Below are 19,652 nucleotides of genomic sequence, written 5' to 3'. Positions count from 1 at the left end.
CTCCCCTATGAGATTATGTAGGCTCCCACTCTCTGACTTTCCACAATTAATGCAAAAACCAGAATGATTCAAGAGGGCTTTTTGCACAGGTAAGTAAAACTGTACTATAAGGAAACTGTTAGAAAGTTACGTTGCTAAAAGGCTAAGGACTGTGACTGACACCACTGTATTGCTACCTAACACTAAGTATGCTCCAGACTAGGTAGTTTCCACACCACTTAATGCATCATGTTTAAAAGTTCATGCTTTTTTTCAGCTCTGAGATTTGTTTGCTTTCAAATTTCTGTAGTCCAAACACTATTGTATTTCTCATTGGATGCCCCGTACTTGATTTATGCTACATAGTTAGCCTTGAGTCTCAGTGAGAAAGTCAGGCTGCATAAATTAAAAACCCAGAGTTCGTTTTTGTATATCCTGAATAAGTGCATTGAGTTCCAATATGCTTTTAAATAAGAATGTGAGTTATGGCCGATGCCCTCCATTTCATGTGGAAACCCAACTGTTTGTTTGCTTGCTCTGTGGCATTAATAAATCTCAACGATTGTAATCTTTCACTCATATGTAATTGTAGTGTGGTGTGTTTGAACTTTTGTGTTGACAATTCTGAAAACAGACGAAAGCAAATGTGCAAATAGTGTAACCCAAACAAAGACCATGCGTGTTTTGTGTGAAGAACTGTAGAAAGATTAGTCAACAATAAAGTATTGTCCGGAGAGTCAATTAAGCGTGTAGATTTAGCGAGCTTGAGAACAAGCCCTAGCATGTGACTCTATAAATAACAATTTCACAACAAACACTGGCTTGATAAGTGGGCCATAAATCTGGGCAGCCAGCCTACCATGCGTTTTTAACGTCAGCCCTGGCTGTCGCATTACTTTGAATCAGTTTGGAGAGGGGGATGAGTGAGAAAATTAAGGATTGAACAAAAGTTAGAGTCCAATGGCACCTTTAAGACCAACGAAGTTTTATTCAAGGTATGAGGTTTCGTGTGCACGCACACTTCTTCACACGAAGGTTTGAGACTTAGGAAGGTTAATAACACTATGAGGTTTGGCAGGTGGTAGAAGACGACTGCAGATTTATACCCCGCCCTTCTCTCTGAATAAGAGACTCAGAGCGGCTTATAATCTCCTATATCTTCTCCCCCCCCAACAGATACCCTGTGAGTTTGGTGGGGCTGAGAGGGCTCTCACAGCAGCTGCCCTTTCAAGGACAACCTCTGCCAGAGCTATGACTAACCCAAGACCATTCCAGCAGCTGCAAGTGAAGTGGGAAATCAAACCCAGTTCTCCCAGATAAGAGTCCACACACTTAACCACTACACAAAACTGGCTCTGGTAATCTTGTAAAAAGATAGCATTTGTAAGTAACTTAGGTGCCATCTTATGCTATGCAAATTATGGTCTGGAGGACTGGGAAAATGTTTAGGTTCTCCCCACCATCACCACCACTTTTCCTGGTTTACAGTAGTCGTAGCTCAAACGACATCTGAATCGGTTGGCGCTGAACTCCATCCCATATTTGGAAGTGTGCGTTGAAGATGGGTGTGTAGCTTGGGGTTTGGAGGCTGACAGTACTCATAATTAGGACATCACAGAAAATCCAGTTTGGAGGTTACTGGAGATGAAGGAGGGAATTATCACATGAGATGGGGGAGGAGGGAATATGCAAGGTTTTGGGGGAAGAAACTTCCTCCACTTTGTCCAAGTGTCTGCATTCAGGTATCATGACAAATCGGAAGCTTTCAGTATAAATCCCAAACAGTATTCAATTTTTCTTCAGTGCATGAAGGAGGGAATGAGCAGGCGCTACCATTAATCAAGTCTGTGCTTGTTGCAAACAAACAGTGATTTGTTTGCAGTGTCTGAATATACCTTTTGGTTGTAACAGTGGCACCCTCGATAAAAATCCCGTGAAGCCCTAGCATGAATCTTTTCCCTGTGGCAGGTTCCTTCCGCTTGTGTTGCTTGTCTTCCTTCCTGGTATCTTTAAATGCGCTGTCGCAAGTCATGAAGTCACTTACTTCCCAGTTCTTGTTTCTTCTGTCTCTGAAAAAAGAAGCTGGTTATGGAAACTGTAACATGAGACACAAGCTGAACAGGGAGCCAGAGATTTGCCTCTGAAGAGCAGACTCTGTATTAAAGGAGTGAGAGCCAAATGCTTTGTAAACAGCATGTAGCAGGCAATCCAAAATATTTAATTTGGCTCTTGAAGAGCCTGGGATAAGTTGCTGATAAGTTTTTCCACAAATGCACTTTGGTTTCATCGGCTGGTCTAAATTAGCATGCATTTCCCCCAAAGCTTATTGTGAGGAGCTCTCCTGAGTTTGTTTCCAGTAAACGGATTAGTTCTTTAGTCGATGTTTTTAATAAATGGCATTAGGGAAAGTGAATTTAAACCTTCAAGTTGCTCCATTTTAATAAAGACTGAAACCCAGGGGTTGGTTTCCCCTCCTCCCTTCCAAAGTTTTCCTGAACTAGGAAAGATGAGATGGTGATTCATACACTACTCTGCAGTTCATTTTCAGGTAGCCTGCAGAATTATGGTGGAAATGTGGGGTGGGGAAAGAATGGGAGAGCTCCTGCCAGAATGAACAATGACTGTTTTGGCCTTTAGAAACACTATTGGGCTGATGAAAGTTATGTTGTAAAACATGTACAAACCTAGCAGTGCGTGATTAATACCTAGTGGTGTTGGCACTGGCATATGAGGAAGTTTTAATTAAGTAACCTCCCATGTGGCGACCCCCTCTTAACATGTTAACATAAGTATTTTGCTTGCAAAGAACAAGCAAACTAGAACAATACTTGGTACTTTTTTGGGTTATATGAAAATTATGTTAAGGTTTAGTGCATCGTCCTATTTCTATGGCGGTTAGCAAAACCTGTTGACCCAACTGGCTATAAATGCATTCAAGTGTTTTTTTTTTTATTCTGTGCACCTTTCTCAGAAGGCTTGTCTATGCAGCACACTTCTTTTTCCCAAGGAAGAGTTGCAGTGGCTTCATTAAAGCAATAGGCCCCTGATCCCTGAGTATTTTTCACAAGAGTTTTTCTGTTTCTGGAGTCCTGAAGTGGATTTGAGGAACTGGAAATAAGGCAGAGAGCAATGCTGTACTTTTGAGCTGTGATTTCAGATCTTCTCTTGGGGTCTCCAGTCAAAAAGATATTCTCAGTGGCCAGGGGCTAATACTATTCATGCTGTTAAAACTGTTCCCCGCTTCCTTTTTCACTTTACTGAACAGCTTCTTTTGATTAATTTTTGTTCCTTTGTTTGCCTTCACCACCCAGACATTAAAATGTATATAGATGTATTCTGACCCAGCTTCAGAAGCTGAGGAGCTGAAAAACCCTTTGTTGGTATATGTCTGAATATGGCACACGAGAGGCTGATATAAATTTCCAATGTATGAACTGTTTCACATTTATGAGGAAATGGTAATAGACTCAGGGAGGCTTGTGGTTTAAACTGGACAGGTAAAAAGATAAGTGCAATGAGGGTAACTTTGTATAACCGTATACAATAAATAGTTTTATCACAAAATATGTAGCTGTTTTGTTTTTTCAACAGGTGTTTATCACCGTTGAGAGAGATCATTTAGCTGTCATGCCATAGGTAAATAGGCATAAACTTATTTGACACAAAATTACTAAAATCTGTGGAGGCAGGAGTATAGACAAAGGTCCTAGTTTTGCTGCTTTAACATTTGATAGGGATCACCCTCTTTCCTAGGAGGTATATCCCTAAGGGAAGGACTATGGTTTCCCTTTCCTATTTCAGGATCCTCTTTGACGTTTCACTTCCCCCCTTTGTCTTACTCATCCCACCTTCCTTCCTAACTGCCACTCTCAACCAGTAGAAGGCAAGGAATTCCTTAGCTCTTGTTTTCCATATGCAGGCCACAATTTCCAGCAGAAGCCCTCAATTATTATTTTTTATTTCCTCCAAATGAAAGCAGATAGGAACCCGTATTGTTGGCCTGCTGCCGAAAACCTTTGGCAAGAGGTTCTGAGGACTACTGTGGTAGGCCCTGGGCTTATTATGCAAGGCCAAAGTGGGATTTCTTTTTTGCTTTGAAAAACAGTTTTCTTATGTCGTATTGGAAACCTGCATTTGAAACTCACCTCATTTTAAGAAGTGAAATTCATAGTAGGAAGCAATCTAATTGGAGTCTGTATATAGCATTAAAGTGAATCACCATCATTGAAATAGGCCCATATTGACTCATTAAAAACAAAACAAAAAAGTGTATTGTGATTTTTTTTGTTTTGTTTCAGGCCTGTCAACTTATCACAAAATTGTGTGTTCAGGCTTTTGGGTTTCCCAGAACTCAGTCAAGCGGGACTTAAGTACAAAAGTGTGTGGGTGGGGCGGGGGGGATTTTTGAGGGAATGTTGGCAGAAACCAGAATTGTGTGATTTGTGGCTTCCTTAAAATTAGGCTTGTCGGCTCTGAGTTGGGAAAAGCCTGGAGATTTTTTTTTGGGGGGTGGGGGGAGAGCAGGATTTGAGGATAGGAGGGACCTTAGCAGGGTATATGCCACAGAGGCCCCCTCTCAAACTAGCCATTTTCTTCAGGGGAACTGATCTTGATCAGCTGGAGATCTCCAGGTGCCACCTGGAATTTGGCAACCCTACTTAAAATGGAAACTCCAATGGTATTGTAGACTTAATGAGGTTACATAATGCTGAATAAAATAATCAGGATTCGGGATACTCTTAAAGGCTTCTGGGATGAAGAAACAAAAAAGAGTTTCTCCTTTTGAAGATGTAAAAACCAGCAGTTCATCAGAATATGTCCCTCATCCCCACCATTCCTCGTCACTATTTGAAGCATACGAAGATCCTTGTAAAGTCTGTGAGCTGCAGGAAAATATAGTAATTCTTGCATTCATGAAGATGAAAAATCAGATAATACAGTAAGAAGCAAGTTAGTGGAATCCAAACTGGGTAGTGCTATCTAGTGATTTAAAAGCATATAAATTTATAAACAGAGTCCCATTAGAAGAACCTTCTTTTTTCAGTTATAGAACAATTTTCTTGGATTGCTAAATACACTGTTTGCCAAAAAAGGCAAAAGTATGGGTAGCGGTGTTGATCCTGGAAGTGGAGGTGGGGAATCCAAAAGCAGTAGAGTAATACCTTTTTTATTAGACCCCACCAAAATACCAGATGCTTTCAAGTTCCCTAGATGGCTTAATAAAGCTGAAACTGAGAGCTCTTGGCAAAATTTGTCTGCCTTCAGGTTTGCTCTTTTGAAACGTAAGAAGCAAAAGGAGGTGAACTACTTAAAATATGCACAAGGGCTTTCTACTCTTTGCATGACACTGTCATATTTCACTGCTGGCTGAAGAAGCATATTTGTTTTAAAAAGAACGAAGACTTGTTGCTATTCAAAGTGCTTTTTAAAAACATTGGTTTAATGCTTTCTCTTACAATTTTTGTTGTACTCTTTTATAAGGTCATTAAGATTGTGGCGAGTTAAACTCATCGTTCTGTTCTTGTTTTGGTTCAGCCACATTGATCAGACGACAACATGGCAGGATCCACGGAAGGCCCTCCTCTCCCAGATGAACGTTACAGCCCCCACAAGCCCTCCAGTGCAACAGAACATCATAAATTCAGCATCAGGTAAGGAGGAATCAACAAATCTTCAAAGACGTTGCCACAAGCAGCTTGGCATCTCGTAATGTAAAGCTACGCATCATGCAGGCATGGCCTGTCATTATTCTCCTCCTGCAAACGCTTCGTATAGAAAACATATCTTATCTCTCCCCTGTAATTATAATATAGTGGCATTTCTACTGCGTGGGTGCAACACCCAATCTGAAACAGTATATGTTTGTGTCATTAAAGAGGAGGTTACGTTATTTTAGTAATGGGAAGTGAGATGTAATTTTGCAGGATCATATGTACGTCTTTGTTTATGGAAAATTAGGTACTGCTCTTATATTCTTTTAAACCTCTTTTGCCTTGATGTGTGTTAGAATTGTGTCTTTTCTCCTCTAGCTCTGTTTTTGCTGAGCAAACCAATGTGTGCTTTCTGACTAGAACCCTATTGAAACCATCATCCATTTCCCCCCCAACTTTTTTTTAATTTTGGAAACAGTGCACTTAACTTCTCCTACTGTCTTATATAAAATTCCTCCATAGTCCCCCCCCCCTTCCACTTCCAGCCTCTTTCATATAAGGTTGTTTCATTTGTGGGCGACGGCTGGGTTGTACCCTTTATAGGGCTATAGATGGTGGAAGTGAAAAAGGAAGAGATGGAGGAGCAAGGAAGGCTGTCCTTGAGAGCGGAGGATAAATGGGGGTCTGTTCTGGTCCCCACAGAAAAGATGAACAGATGGAATAGGTTTCCATCATTCTTTGTTGGACTCCTAATGATCAGAAAAATGTAACTCTGAGAAAGGGGGTTTGTTTTTGTTGGCATCCTCCACTTTCTGTAGGTGAAAATAGAGAAATGGCTACCTATATTCCAGATTGTGTAGTAAAGGACCAGTATTTACCTGCACCTAATCTAGATGGCATCTCTTGCTGTCCAGTCATCATGGGTACTTATGTGCCTAGGTAGTACTTGCAGTATATTTTGTTTGAATACACGCGGAGTGATGATGTAATACAAACAAGCACATGCAGTTATAAAATTGTGCAGTATGAATTACAAATAATTCAGCTGGAAGTTCCAAATTCTGTAATTGGTCTTTGAAATTTACACTGCAGATTTGAAATATGTTTGCTTTTATTACATGTGCTAATGCTTTCTGTTGAGGATTTTGATTGTGAAATATGACTTTTTTTTAAAGCAGGCTGTTTAGTAGGTTAGCAGTCCAGAACTGTAAAATGAATCAATGGTAGTTGCAGCTTTTGATGGGAATCCTTTAGGGGGTGAAGTGGTGGTTGGAAAGTGGGCCAGTTGATGGAGGACTCCTACAGCAATATGCATCATCTACTTCAGAGGTCCCCAAACTTTTTGAGCCTGTGGGAACCTTTGGAATTTTGTGGGCCCAACAACAAAATGGCTACAACATTAAGTGGAGCCAATCACAAAACAGCTGCGATAGGCAGAACCAACCACAAAGTCAGGTTATATATAAGTAATAGTAACTCTTCAACAATTCAGGCAGAAGCTGTGTCTAATGGCCTGTCTTTTAATCTAAACAGCCAATCAGAATTCCTGCTAGGCAAAAGCCCCTCCTAGCCGTGCGCACTTTCTAAAAGGTGCCAGAAATGGTGTCAGCGGGCAGCATGGCACTCACAGGCACTCTGTTGGGGGCCTCTGATCTCTCTGTTAGATAAAGTCATGCTTTAATTTGGAAGAGTGATTGAGTTGGAGTGGTGGTGGTGGTGGTGGCACACATCTGGAACCAAAGCAGAAGACCAGTTTGAGAACTGCTAGAGTAATGTACCCAGTAGAAGAAAATTCCACACTAATTTGTTTGAAACTGGGAAAGGGTGGGGCTTCATGGCCATACATTTTGATGTATAGGATGTGTATGTGTGCAGTAATGCAATATTCCTAGTTTACAACAGTTTCTTGGTTTCTTAATAATGCTTCTCACAACTGTTGGGTAACAGATGACTTGCTGCCTTGCCTACGTTTGAAAGAGAATCTAGTAATTAATGATTAACAAAGATTCCTGAAGGGGCACCCCAAATATACATTGGGGAGGGAATGAATGAATGGATGGGGCGTAACTGTTTGCTGCACGAGTGGATTGAGAGAAAATGTCCTCAGCCTCTCATCTTGTATTGAAAAGCTTCTTTTTATGTTTACTTACCATATGTTGTAATAGATTGTGCAACTTTTTGTGGCTTACACACTGTAGTCTTCAGCATGTGCATGGTAGTACAGTAAAGGCTTCTGTGAGTTCAAGCCTATACTCTGACATGAAGCTCATGGGATTATTATAGAGGATGCACTCTTTAGAAGGAGGAAGGGTTGGGGAAAAGTTAACTTTTTAAAAGGTGTATTTTGTGGCATCAGTGTGCACCAGTTTTCTTCCCAGTGGACATACAAAGTATCTTACAGATCTTCTTCGTGGTCTCTGTGCATTCACACATATGGGTAATCCGCAGGATTGGCCCCGACCTCGGAGAGTTCAAAGCAATCTTGATCGTAGATCTGGCGCGCCTCCCGCTTGTCCTGGGAGGAGTCAGCTACTGCGCATGCCTGGAGAAGGGGGAGGTGCTTAGCCACTCAGTTTCTTCCTTACCGCCGACCGGATCGCACCTTCCTCGTTGATCTCCAACTTCTTCATTGCAATCTCTACAACTACCTTCTCTTCAACCTCAACTCTTCATCTTCTACTTCTACCTGGTATCGTATAAAAAAAAAAAAAAAAAAAAAAAAAAAGGCCTTTTCTTACTATCTCTTCGGGACTTTTCCCCTCCCCCCCCCCCCTCCCCGGGCGGATGGAAGGAAGGGACAAGATAATCTTTAAACGCTGCACCAGCTGCTCATCCAAAATCCCCTCATCCGACGGTCACTCTCTGTGCTTGTTCTGCCTTGGAGAGGCCCACCGTCCAGACTCCTGCGTGCACTGCAGCCAATTTGGCAAACAGGCCCGCAAGAACCGCGCCGCGAGACTCAGGAGCCACCTCATGGAAACCACACTCCGACCGGCCATGCCGCATGGCGGACAAAAACAACCCGCGCCATCTTCCCCACACCTCGTGGGAGAGACGCAGTCGGCAGCTTCCGTGGCACAGAGTCCCAGTAAGCCTAAGACCGGCAAGCACTCCAAGAAGTCGGACGACCCCAAGAAGCGCCGCCGTTCCGATTCCGCCCACTCGGACCCGACGGGTAGCGTGAGCTCCAAGAAGCACAAGACCCGACCTCTCGACTCGGTCTCGAACCCGACCACCAAGCCGAAGACCCCGAACCCGAGCGCCACTGCCTCCGGATCGCTGTCGAAGACTCCGACATCGAAGTCGACAGCAACACCATCAATCACTCCATTGGAAATCATCCGCATTTCATCCAAGTCACCGTCCATTCCGAATTCCCCACCAGACCAACTGCTGGATACGCACTCTACCGCATCCGTTGGGATCCTCGACCCATCTAAATTCATAGATCTCTCGCACCCTGTAGACGCCCACGCGCTCACCAGAGAACCCTCGACCCCGAGAGTCCTCCCGACCAGACCGCGGTCTCGCAGTCGCAGACGCACCAGATCCCGCAGTCGCCGGCACACCAGGTCGCGCAGTCGCCGTCACACCAGGTCTCGCAGCCGCCGCCGCACCAGGTCCCGCAGTCGCCGCCGCACCAGGTCCCGCAGCCGCCGTCGCTCCCGCAGCCACCGCAGGGGGAGACACTACTACTACTCTCCATCGAGATCCAGGTCTCCATCCCCACGGAACCGAAGACGGCACCGACGATCACCATCCTACGATCGACATTACCACAGCTACCAAGAGTCTCCTCGCGACCGAGATCGCTCACACAGACTCCATTCCGCATCGGTCGAACCGCTTCACCATGACGACCTTACGAATCTCGGCGCCGAACCGAAACTCCCGCCGCCACTCGAGTCCTTACACACGGCTCCCAAGACAACGCCCCAGCCCGACCTGCACCAGGGAACCGACGACGGATCCGAGGAGGAACTCTCCGACTCCGACCACTCTTCGGGTTCGGACCTACAATCCCCAGAATCCGACATAGCCAAGCCAGCAGACCTATCGCCGTCCGAGGGCCCGAAATCCTACCTCGACCTCGTGGCAAACATGGCAAGTTCGCTGAACCTGAAGCTCAATACGGACGCCCCCAGAGTCTCGGACGTCGTATTCGATCTGGTGCATGCGGATCTTCCATCCAGCTCATCTCTTCCCATGCTCCCCGTCCTCCTAGAAACACTCAGAGAAGCATGGGACAAACCGGCATCAGTACCGCCGACATCCAAGAAGGTCGAAGCCCTCTACAAGATACATGCACCTGAATCCAAGTTCCTATTCACTCACCCGGCTCCGAACTCGATCATCGTGCATTCGTCTTCGAAATCGAAGCAGACTAGGCACCCGGTACCACCAGAACGAGAGGGCAAGAAACTCGACACGATCGGGAGAAAGATCTACGCCCTCACTACAGCCACAACCAAAATCCTCAACTACATGGCATGCTTTTCCGCATACACCCACAACCTGACCACTTCCCTCGGCGCACTGGTACCATCCCTACCCGAGGCGTCCCAGAAGTCAGCCGCCACTACCCTGCAAGAGATCGCCAGAGTGAGCAAACAGCAAATCAACACTGCACGGCACGCTGCACAGTGTTCTTCCAAAACCTTGGCCTCAGCCATAGCACTCCGTAGACACGCGTGGCTCAGATCCTCCTCCCTCCAACCAGACATCAAATACAAGGTGGAAGACCTGCCCTTTGATGGCCTCGGCCTGTTCAGCTCATCTACAGATGACATCCTCACGTCAGTAGACGATGGCAGGAAGAGGGCGAAACGTCTGGGAGTTTCCCAACCTCTGACACAATCCAACCGACAAAGGAACTGGAGGTCCAGCCAATACAAAGGGGCCAGATCCCCACGACAACAGGATTCATGGAAGCGCAAACCACCACAGTCCAAGCCTTCCTTTCAGCACAGACGCCAAACAACCAAGAAACCTCCAACCACATCCAAACCATCTCTCTGACCTCCCTGCCCCGAGCCGTCCAGTCCCCCTTCATCAGCCAAACCCATCAACACGACTACAACCGTTCTACACTGCCTGGAGGACCATAACATCAGACGCCTGGGTCCTCACCATCATTCAAAGAGGCTACCTGATAGAGTTTACATCCACTCCAAGGCACCACCGATTCCTCACCACACCCCCGTCCGCACCCCTGCAGACAGAAATTGCGTCTCTGCTGGACAAGGGCGCGATAGAACCAGTCCCACCCCAATACCATCGCACCGGCTTCTACTCCCGGTACTTCCTGGTACCAAAAAGGGACGGAGGACTCCGACCCATCCTCGACCTCCGCAAACTCAACCTACACATAATCTACAAGAAATTCCGTATGGTCACGCTTCAGGCAATCCTTCCGCTCATCCCAGAACGAGCATGGATGGCGTCCATAGACCTCCAGGATGCCTACTTCCACATAACAATCAATCATCATCACAGAAGATTCCTAAGGTTCGCCGTAGGGAGGCAGCACTTCCAGTTCTGCTCCCTCCCCTTCGGCCTCTCCACAGCACCAAGGGTCTTCACCAAGTGCATGGCAGTAGTAGCAGCCACATTACGCCAGCAACAGATATCAATCTTCCCGTACATAGACGACTGGCTGATCGTCGCCCATTCCAGGGAGCAACTACAACTGGACGTCTCGACCACCCTCTCCACCCTGGCCACCCTAGGCCTCCGAGTCAACCTCTCAAAATCCAAACTAATCCCTACCCAGAGGATTCAGTTCATAGGGGCGGACATCTCCACGCTCTCGCAAACGGCTTCCCTACCTCAGGACAGAGCACTCGCCATACTGTCAATGGCCAACACTATCATCGCCCAGCGCTCCCAAACAGCGCTCACCTTCCAAAGAATGCTAGGCCTCATGGCAGCAACCACAGCAGTTCTGCGGTTTGCGAAGCTGCACATGCGCCCCCTTCAAATGTGGTTCGTAAGGACTTTTCGCCCCCACACACAACATCAATCCACACTACTCACCCTCCCACCGCACATTGTGCCATCCCTCAAATGGTGGACCAAGCAACATCACCTCTTCAAGGGCATGCCATTCAAACAGACACCGCCCTCGGTGATCGTAACCACAGATGCATCCAAGTGGGGATGGGGAGCCCACTTAGAGGACCTCACGGTGCAGGGCCAATGGACAGACTACGAACGCTCTCTCCACATAAATTGCCTGGAGCTCATCGCAGTGCACAAGGCCCTGCGGTCTTTCCTCCCGTCGCTAAAGAACCAGCACGTCCAGGTCACCTCCGACAACATCGCCACAGTCTTTTACATCAACAGGCAGGGCGGCACCGCCTCCGTCAGACTCTGCAGGAGAGCCCTCGCACTGTGGCATTGGAGCATAAGCCAGGGCATCTTCCTCACGGCCGTGCACCTACCAGGGACCGACAACACCCAGGCAGACGCCCTGAGTCGCCACTCGACCAACAACCACGAGTGGTCCATCAACAGTCGATACATCCGACAGATCTTCAACGTCTTCGGACAACCGAAGATAGATGTATTTGCTTCACCATCAAATGCCCAATGCACCCGCTTCTACATGAGAGGTCCCCCATCCCACCTCTCCAGGGGGGATGCCTTCCTACAAACTTGGAACGGAACACTGCACTACCTCTTTCCCCCCATCCCACTTATCACCAGAGTTCTACAGAAGATTCAGGTAGACCACACAAACTGCATCCTCATAACTCCATGGTGGCCGCGCCAACCCTGGTTTACGACCGTGCTGCTCCTGTCCAACAATACCTTCGTCCAGCTCCCTCAAACACGGGATCTCCTCTCCCAACAGGACGGCAGGGTCCTTCACCACAACCCGGCGTCACTCAAGCTAACAGCCTGGAGAATCAATTTCTAGATTTCCCCCCAGAGGTCCGTCACGTCCTAGTGAATTCCAGAAAACCATCTACTAGGAAATCCTATCTACTTAAGTGGAAACGCTTCTCACACTATGCCTCACAACACAACTTCGACCCCAACTATGCCACCATACCTCAGGTACTAACTTACACCTTAACGCTCTCTAGAGCGGGTCTGTCGTATTCCTCCCTGAAGGTACATCTGGCAGCCATCTCTGCTTTCCACCCCCGCATCGATGGCACAACGGTTTTTTCTCACCATGCGACTAGAGCCTTCCTCAAGGGCATCATTCGCCTTCACCCACCAATCAAACAAGTTCTACCCACCTGGAGCCTATCTCTAGTCCTGAGCCAACTCATGAAACCGCCCTTCGAACCCATGGCTTCCATTCCACTGCACCTGCTGTCATGGAAGACGGCATTACTTACGGCCCTCACCACAGGTAAGAGGGCCAGTGACATCTGCGCATTCAGAGCAGACCCACCGTATACGACATTTCATAACAGTACGGTGGTCCTCCGACCTGACCCGACCTTTCTTCCCAAGGTCGTCTCTCCCTTCCATCTGGGAAGACAGTCCATTATACCAGCCTTCTTCCAGCACCCCGCGGACGCGGGACAAAGGGCACTCCACAACTTGGATGCACGGAGAGCCCTAGCCTTCTACATAGATAGAACCCGCCAAATCCGTAAAGACCCCAGACTCTTTATCACTTACGCTACCCATAATCAGGGCAGCAGAATATCTACCCAGAGACTCTCCAAATGGATTGTTGCTGCCATCGAACTCTGCTACCAGCTGGCAAAACAACCAATCCCTCAACATATACGAGCCCACTCAACCAGAGCCGTGGCCACCTCGTCCGCCTTCATGAAAGGCATACCTATAGAGGACATCTGCGCCGCAGCCGTCTGGTCCTCTACATCTACCTTCGCCTCGCACTACGCCCTCGACGTTCGTGCCCGGCGAGACGCCTCCTTCGGACAAGCGGTGCTACGATCGATCTTCGACTAACCACCGTGAGTAACACTATCATTATGTTACACTCTAATCCTACATTTTCTTACAGATCCAGCACCCACCTCCGAAGAAATGGCTCGCTAATCACCCATATGTGTGAATGCACAGAGACCACGAAGAAGATGGACAGGTTTCTTACCTGTAACTGGTGATCTTCGAGTGGTCATCTGTGCAATCACACAGACCCACCCAGCCTTCCCCGCTGCTGGAAGTTAGTTAGCACAGTTATTTCCACCTACCCGGCGGCGGGAAGAAACTGAGTGGCTAAGCACCTCCCCCTTCTCCAGGCATGCGCAGTAGCTGACTCCTCCCAGGACAAGCGGGAGGCGCGCCAGATCTACGATCAAGATTGCTTTGAACTCTCCGAGGTCGGGGCCAATCCTGCGGATTACCCATATGTGTGATTGCACAGATGACCACTCGAAGATCACCAGTTACAGGTAAGAAACCTGTCCTTGTCTCCCATTCTCCATTGTTCTTACAATTGTTTCCTCTCTTTGATTGTATCTTCACAATACCCCTAGGAGGTAGGTTGGGCTGATTGACTGGCCCAGCATCACCCAGCAGACTTTTGTGGCAGATTGCAGATTACTTTACAACTGTCAAATTGTGTAGTCTGTAAACAGTTGAAAGAACATAGACAAGAAGAGGACAAATTAGGGACAGGTAAGAATAGGTATTTTGTACTACATTTTTCTTCCATGTTCTGTTCTAGAGATGTCCACCACAATTTATCTCCACTCTGTGAAGTAGATCAAGCTGAGAGAGCGAGTTAATGGCCTAGAATTGCCCATTGTTCTTTGTTGCAACCAGGCATTTGAACCCAGATCTTTCAATGCATCCTCTAGTGCAGGGGTGGCCAAACTTGCTTAAAGTAAGAGTCACATAGAATACATGTCAGATATTTGAGAGCCGCAAGATATGTACGTCAGATGCTTGAGAGCTGCAAGGAAGGCAGGCAGGCAAATAGATTGGGGTAGGGAGAGAGGTAGAAATAAAGTAACTTTAACTTTAAATGCCTTCTACAAACTGCCAGCTGATTTTACTTGGAGAAGAGATTTAAAGAGAGAAATGCCTTCTCCAGGCCAAACAACAAGGGCATTAGGGGCTTCAGGAACCACAAAATGTGTGTGAAAGAGCCATATGTGATTCCTGAGCTGCAGTTTGGCCACCCCTACTCTTAGTGCTTTGGCTGCTGTGCTGTGCTGCACTGGCTTAATGTGAAGAAACAGTTACATGTAACTTTGATTTTGTTGCTGGCGGTTGGATGAAGCCTAAAAGAGAAGGAAAACCTTTGCGTTGCGGAGAGTTGGAGGCAAAAGGTCATGGGGAGAAGAGAAGAATGTATATCTGGTAACTGGAAAAACCAGTGCTTGTCACTACCTAGTACTTCTTTTGTTTTTTGGCTATCGAGTCATAGCCACCTTGTGGCAATCACATAGGATTTTCACGGCAAAAGGCGTTCAAAGGTGGTTTACCATTGCCTGCATGTAGTAATCCTGGACTTTCCTAGTGGTCTCCCATCCAAGTACTAACCAGAGATCTGTCATTATATTGAGCTAGCCTGGTTCTGTCTAGGTCAGGGCATGATATAGAAACACAATATAAAAACATTCCTAATAAGCAGATGTTTGGTTCTCTTCCACATATTCTTCTGTATTACCTCAGGGTGGTCTTTCTACATTCAATTTAGTTTTTTCTTATTTTGGATGGGCAACTCTGAAAGCAATTGTGGATTAATCAGCGTCGCTTTCCATCTCATCTGCATGTTTATTTACATAATTAATGTGTTTGTATGTAGAATTTGCATTGGAGCTAACTGGGGCATGTTGTGCTTCTGTGGCATCTCAGTGAGGAGTGTTGTTAAAATGGGGCATAGCCGTGGAGTGGGATGCTGTAGGTCCCAGTCAAAAAATCCAACAACTTGACAATTAATTATCTGTATAGCTCTCAACATACAGAATTCTTCATAATTAATCTGTGCTCACTTCAGTCTTGTAGACAGTAACTGAATCTGAAATGGTAAGACTTTAACTGAAGTTTTCCAGTGAATCCACAGTGAAATAGGCTTTTGGGTTTGGATCTTTCATGCTCAAATTCAGTGCTGTGTTCCCTGGACTGTACAAGCCCTGACAGGATTCCAGTGGAAGAATAAAGAGCCTCTTCATTTATAGTACTGTAGCAATTGACTTTAAGTAATATGTAGCTCACCATCATTTCACTAATTGTCACCCAGTGTGGGTTAAAAGTATAGTTACATTGAGCAAGGCTGTTCATCATGATAAGACATTTTGGAGGTCATTAATTCAAAGTGTCTCCATAAGTCAAAGCAGCTTGATGGCACATAATGCACATACACCCAGCCACATTGTTGGGGATGGTGGTGGATCTTTTTTTAAGCAAAAATGAAACAGTAGGGAAAGGGAGAAGTTAATACATAAAGGAAATCAACATTAACCCTTAAATTCTGGTGTATTTCAGTTGATTCTGTAAGAGAGAAAACAAAAATGGAGACGGTTGCTTTTTATCTGATTATGAGGCCTTCAGGGGAGAAGGAATGATCTCCTATCTGTGTAATTACAGTTTCCTGTCAGAAACTCTGTAATGGGATAAATGTAGAATAAATAAGATGGAGTGACTTCTGAGAAAGTTTCATACCCTCCAGAATTAAAAGTGCTTCAGTGTAATACAGCTGCTTTTTCTCTCCCCCCCCCCCCCCAATCTCAGGGCTACTAAACAGTGAAACTATTAGTTTCATGTGCTGTGTTCTAGTATACATTTATTTGGGGTTTATTTCTTTAAATAGCTAACTCTTCAGTGGGGGCAAACCAGAGCCTACTATGAATTGCTTCCTTCTGTGTTACAGGCCCGCTCCCTGATGGATGGGAACAAGCCATGACCCAGGATGGAGAAATTTACTACATAAACCATAAGAACAAGACCACATCTTGGCTAGATCCAAGGCTTGACCCACGCTTTGGTAAAAGTTCCTCTCACTTCAGACTTTTGTTTTGTTTTGTTTCGTTTCACTTAGAACACGTCTATATTTAGGTAATATTTTTAAAGTTGAGTCCTGTAGCAAAGACTAGGCTGGCCCTCTGGCCACCTCAGATTAATAAGTGAAGTTCATCCCCTCCCCTCAGACCGTGTCTCTTCAGCCAACTTGCACATCTTCCCACTTTTGCCAGCAGACATCCTTCCTATGCAGCACATGAAGTTTCTCCTGAGCTCTGCTTTCATCCTAATTCATTTAATTTATTTATGCCAATGCTGTCTCTGCACCCAAGTAAAGAGTCCCAAAGGTGGCAAACATCAGGCATTAAAGCATTACCAACAGTAAGATAAGATTTAAAATGTACAAATATAAATATTTAACACCACCTGCTGCTTGTTCTCCCCTTATTCCACCTACCCAGAAATGTTTCCAGTTTTTCTGAAAGGAAAAATTGGACAGTTGGGGCAACGCTTCCTTTTTTGAATGAGTGAAAGGCCTTTTATAAGAGATTTCACTCAAATGCTTTCTAAGAAGTGTAATTTTTTTATTTGTAAGACAATCTACAGTGTTAGATGCTGATTCCTGGGAATACTAAAATGTTTGTCCTTTAAATGTAGACAGTTTTAGCCATAGCTAATATGACCTATGAAACTTATGTTTATTGAAGTCAGTATTTTCAATTTTAAACTTAACTTGGTCTCCAAATCTGATAGTCCTTAGTACTGTGACTGAATGAATACTTCAGCTGCCTTTTTGTTAACTACACAGTTTATGGTTACTATTTTTGACTTTCATCTTTTCCTATTTGTCTGAAAACAAATATAAGCACTAGGATACAGCAGTTTGCAATGTTCTCTTTTATATATATATAACTTAAGACATTTATACTTTCAGCTTTCGTAAATATGCCAAGTAGTACAACTGTATGTGCTAACAGATTTGAGTGGCATGTTTTATTATTAAAGGAGAAAAACAGGTTTAGGCTTGGTAAGAAAGTAAACATTGCATATATTTTAATTTCTTTTTCCAAATTTCTGTTTGTGTTAAAGCAGGTTTCCAGGAAACTTGCACTGCTACTCCCATCGTACCATAGGCCCTTGCTTCTCAGTCCATTATGATATTTGCCATTTCTTTATGGAGTTCAGTGCACTCCAGCCATCTTCTCAGTCTTCATATTACAGACAGGGGGATTAGGCTGTTAATAGTTGCTTGCCTTAGCCCGCTTAGTGAATTCAGGGCAGAAGCAAGATTCCAACCAGGATCATCCTGGTCAGGGTTACTTACCATGTCTATCTACCTTGTCCCCATTTTTTAAAAGCAAAACTGCCTGTTTGGTGTAGTAGTTAAAGTGTGTGGACTCTTATCTGGGGGAACGAGGTTTGATTCCCCACTCATCCACTTGCAGCTGCTGGAATGGCCTTGGGTCAGCCATAGCTCTTGTAGAAGTTGTCCTTGAAAGGGCAGCTGCTGTAAGAGTTCTCTCAGCCCCACCTACCTCACAGGGTGTCTGTTGTGTGTGGGGGGAGGTAAAGGAGATTGTGACTGCTCTGAGATTCAGAGTATAGGGTGGGATATAAATTCAATATCATCTTCTTCTTTCCCTAACTTTTGTGTCTGTTCAGCTTCTCAGTTTCCCTTCAGCTGACTTAACACCTCCCATTCAATTTCTTAGGAACCGAGATCCAGACATCTAACTGAGTCACGACAGCTGCTGCCTATCAGCCTGTCTTTGCTGGCTGACTTTCCAGTTCGTACACTGCAGCTCACTGTTAACATTCTGACTGCTGCTTGCTCCCCAGGAATTCAGATCTTTGTGGAATATCTGTGACATCGTAGTAGTGACTATCTGAGTATATACAGGAGCACAGCATCAACTTGGAGGCTATGAGTGGTGACTGCATTAATATTGAGATTTTAGGGATTTTTCTTTAGGCTGCTAGTTTTGTACTCAAGGAATTATTTAATAGTATCAAACTTTCTTCCTATAATTGTCCATATTTGTTTTGGCATAGCAAAAAATTGTTTTCTTGGAATTTAGGAAATAAGGTTGTTTCCAGACAGCCACCAGTGTAAATGGTACGTGGATTTTCCCTATGTGCCCCTTTCCTCCAATAGTTCCTCTTTCCCCCCCTTGCGAAGATGATGTCTGGATGACTTAGATGCACAAGGAAAAATCCCGCCCCCCCAAACATTTAGGGTCCAGATGCTGCAGTGAGAAGAGGGAAATTTCTAACCAGTGGTATCATGTTACATTTTGAAGTGTAGGAGATCTTCATGACATCTTGTAGCCATGCCCCCAGTACAACAGAAATAAACTTATTTTATATCTAATTCTTTGGAACGAGTAGCAATCCAGGATTAGAATATGTCCCAGGTGGAGCTCCAGCCAGATTCTTTTTGAAAGCTCAGCACCTCTGATGTAAAACCCAGTTACTGTTAAAATGTGTCTGTCTCAGGAAGGTGAAATAGATTTTGCGCTATTTCATCTTAGTGGTCAACAGACTGATCATTATTTCAAGGCTGGTGATCACTCTTACAGTACAGGAGCAATAAGTTTCCTTTATGGTTGTTGTAAGAGTGGGTGGAAATTAATGTGCTGGATGAGACTAAGGGGGCCCACTTAGTCCAGCATCTTGTTTTGCATAGGGATGCACCTGATTACACCAGGAAAGGCACAAAGACCTTCCCTTAAACAATGGGGAAGTCCAGAGATAAACTGCCTTTAAAAACATGAAGGTTCCATTTACAGGCTCCATTAAACCCAGTGCAAAACCAGGCCCTAAAGGGAGCTCTTTTAAAAAAAAATCCACATAAGGCCAGAGATGGAGAGCAACAAAGAAAATAACTGATACTTTTTAAAACCTCCCCCCCCCAAGTAATACAAATAACATTCTGAGACTATATTCTGAGATTTTAGTGGCCATTTTGGAGGTTGCTATGCAACCCCAACAATATTGCCAGGCACTGTTTTGTGTATCAGAGGTGGGGTAAGAGACTAAAAATGGTAGAATATGGGAGGGAAGGAAGGAATGAAGCAGGGGGAAAGGAGGAGAACCAAAAGGGTGTGTGTGGAAGAAATGTAA

The 19,652-nt window shown here is 45.2% G+C and overlaps 1 protein-coding gene across 8 annotated transcripts in view; it reads left to right on the top strand.

Moving 5' to 3' along the window:
• The window catches only part of YAP1 (Yes1 associated transcriptional regulator), a 130,395-nt gene that overhangs the window by 63,027 nt on the left and 47,716 nt on the right, over positions 1–19,652 (top strand). For 4 of the 8 annotated variants that reach the window (XM_060234896.1, XM_060234894.1, XM_060234895.1 and 1 more), the window contains exons 3-4: positions 5,515–5,630; positions 16,441–16,554. In XM_060234896.1, coding sequence (XP_060090879.1) covers positions 5,515–5,630; positions 16,441–16,554 — 230 coding nt within the window. The remainder of the gene's footprint in view (positions 1–5,514; positions 5,631–16,440; positions 16,555–19,652) is intronic. The other 4 variants (XM_060234900.1, XM_060234898.1, XM_060234899.1 and 1 more) reach the window with 1 other exon arrangement.

The sequence above is a fragment of the Heteronotia binoei genome, chromosome 3 (genome assembly GCF_032191835.1).
Source record: "Heteronotia binoei isolate CCM8104 ecotype False Entrance Well chromosome 3, APGP_CSIRO_Hbin_v1, whole genome shotgun sequence".
Taxonomy (NCBI): Eukaryota; Metazoa; Chordata; class Lepidosauria; order Squamata; family Gekkonidae; genus Heteronotia; species Heteronotia binoei.
Note: the sequence above shows the minus strand (reverse complement) of the source record. Positions and strands in the feature narration are given on the sequence as shown.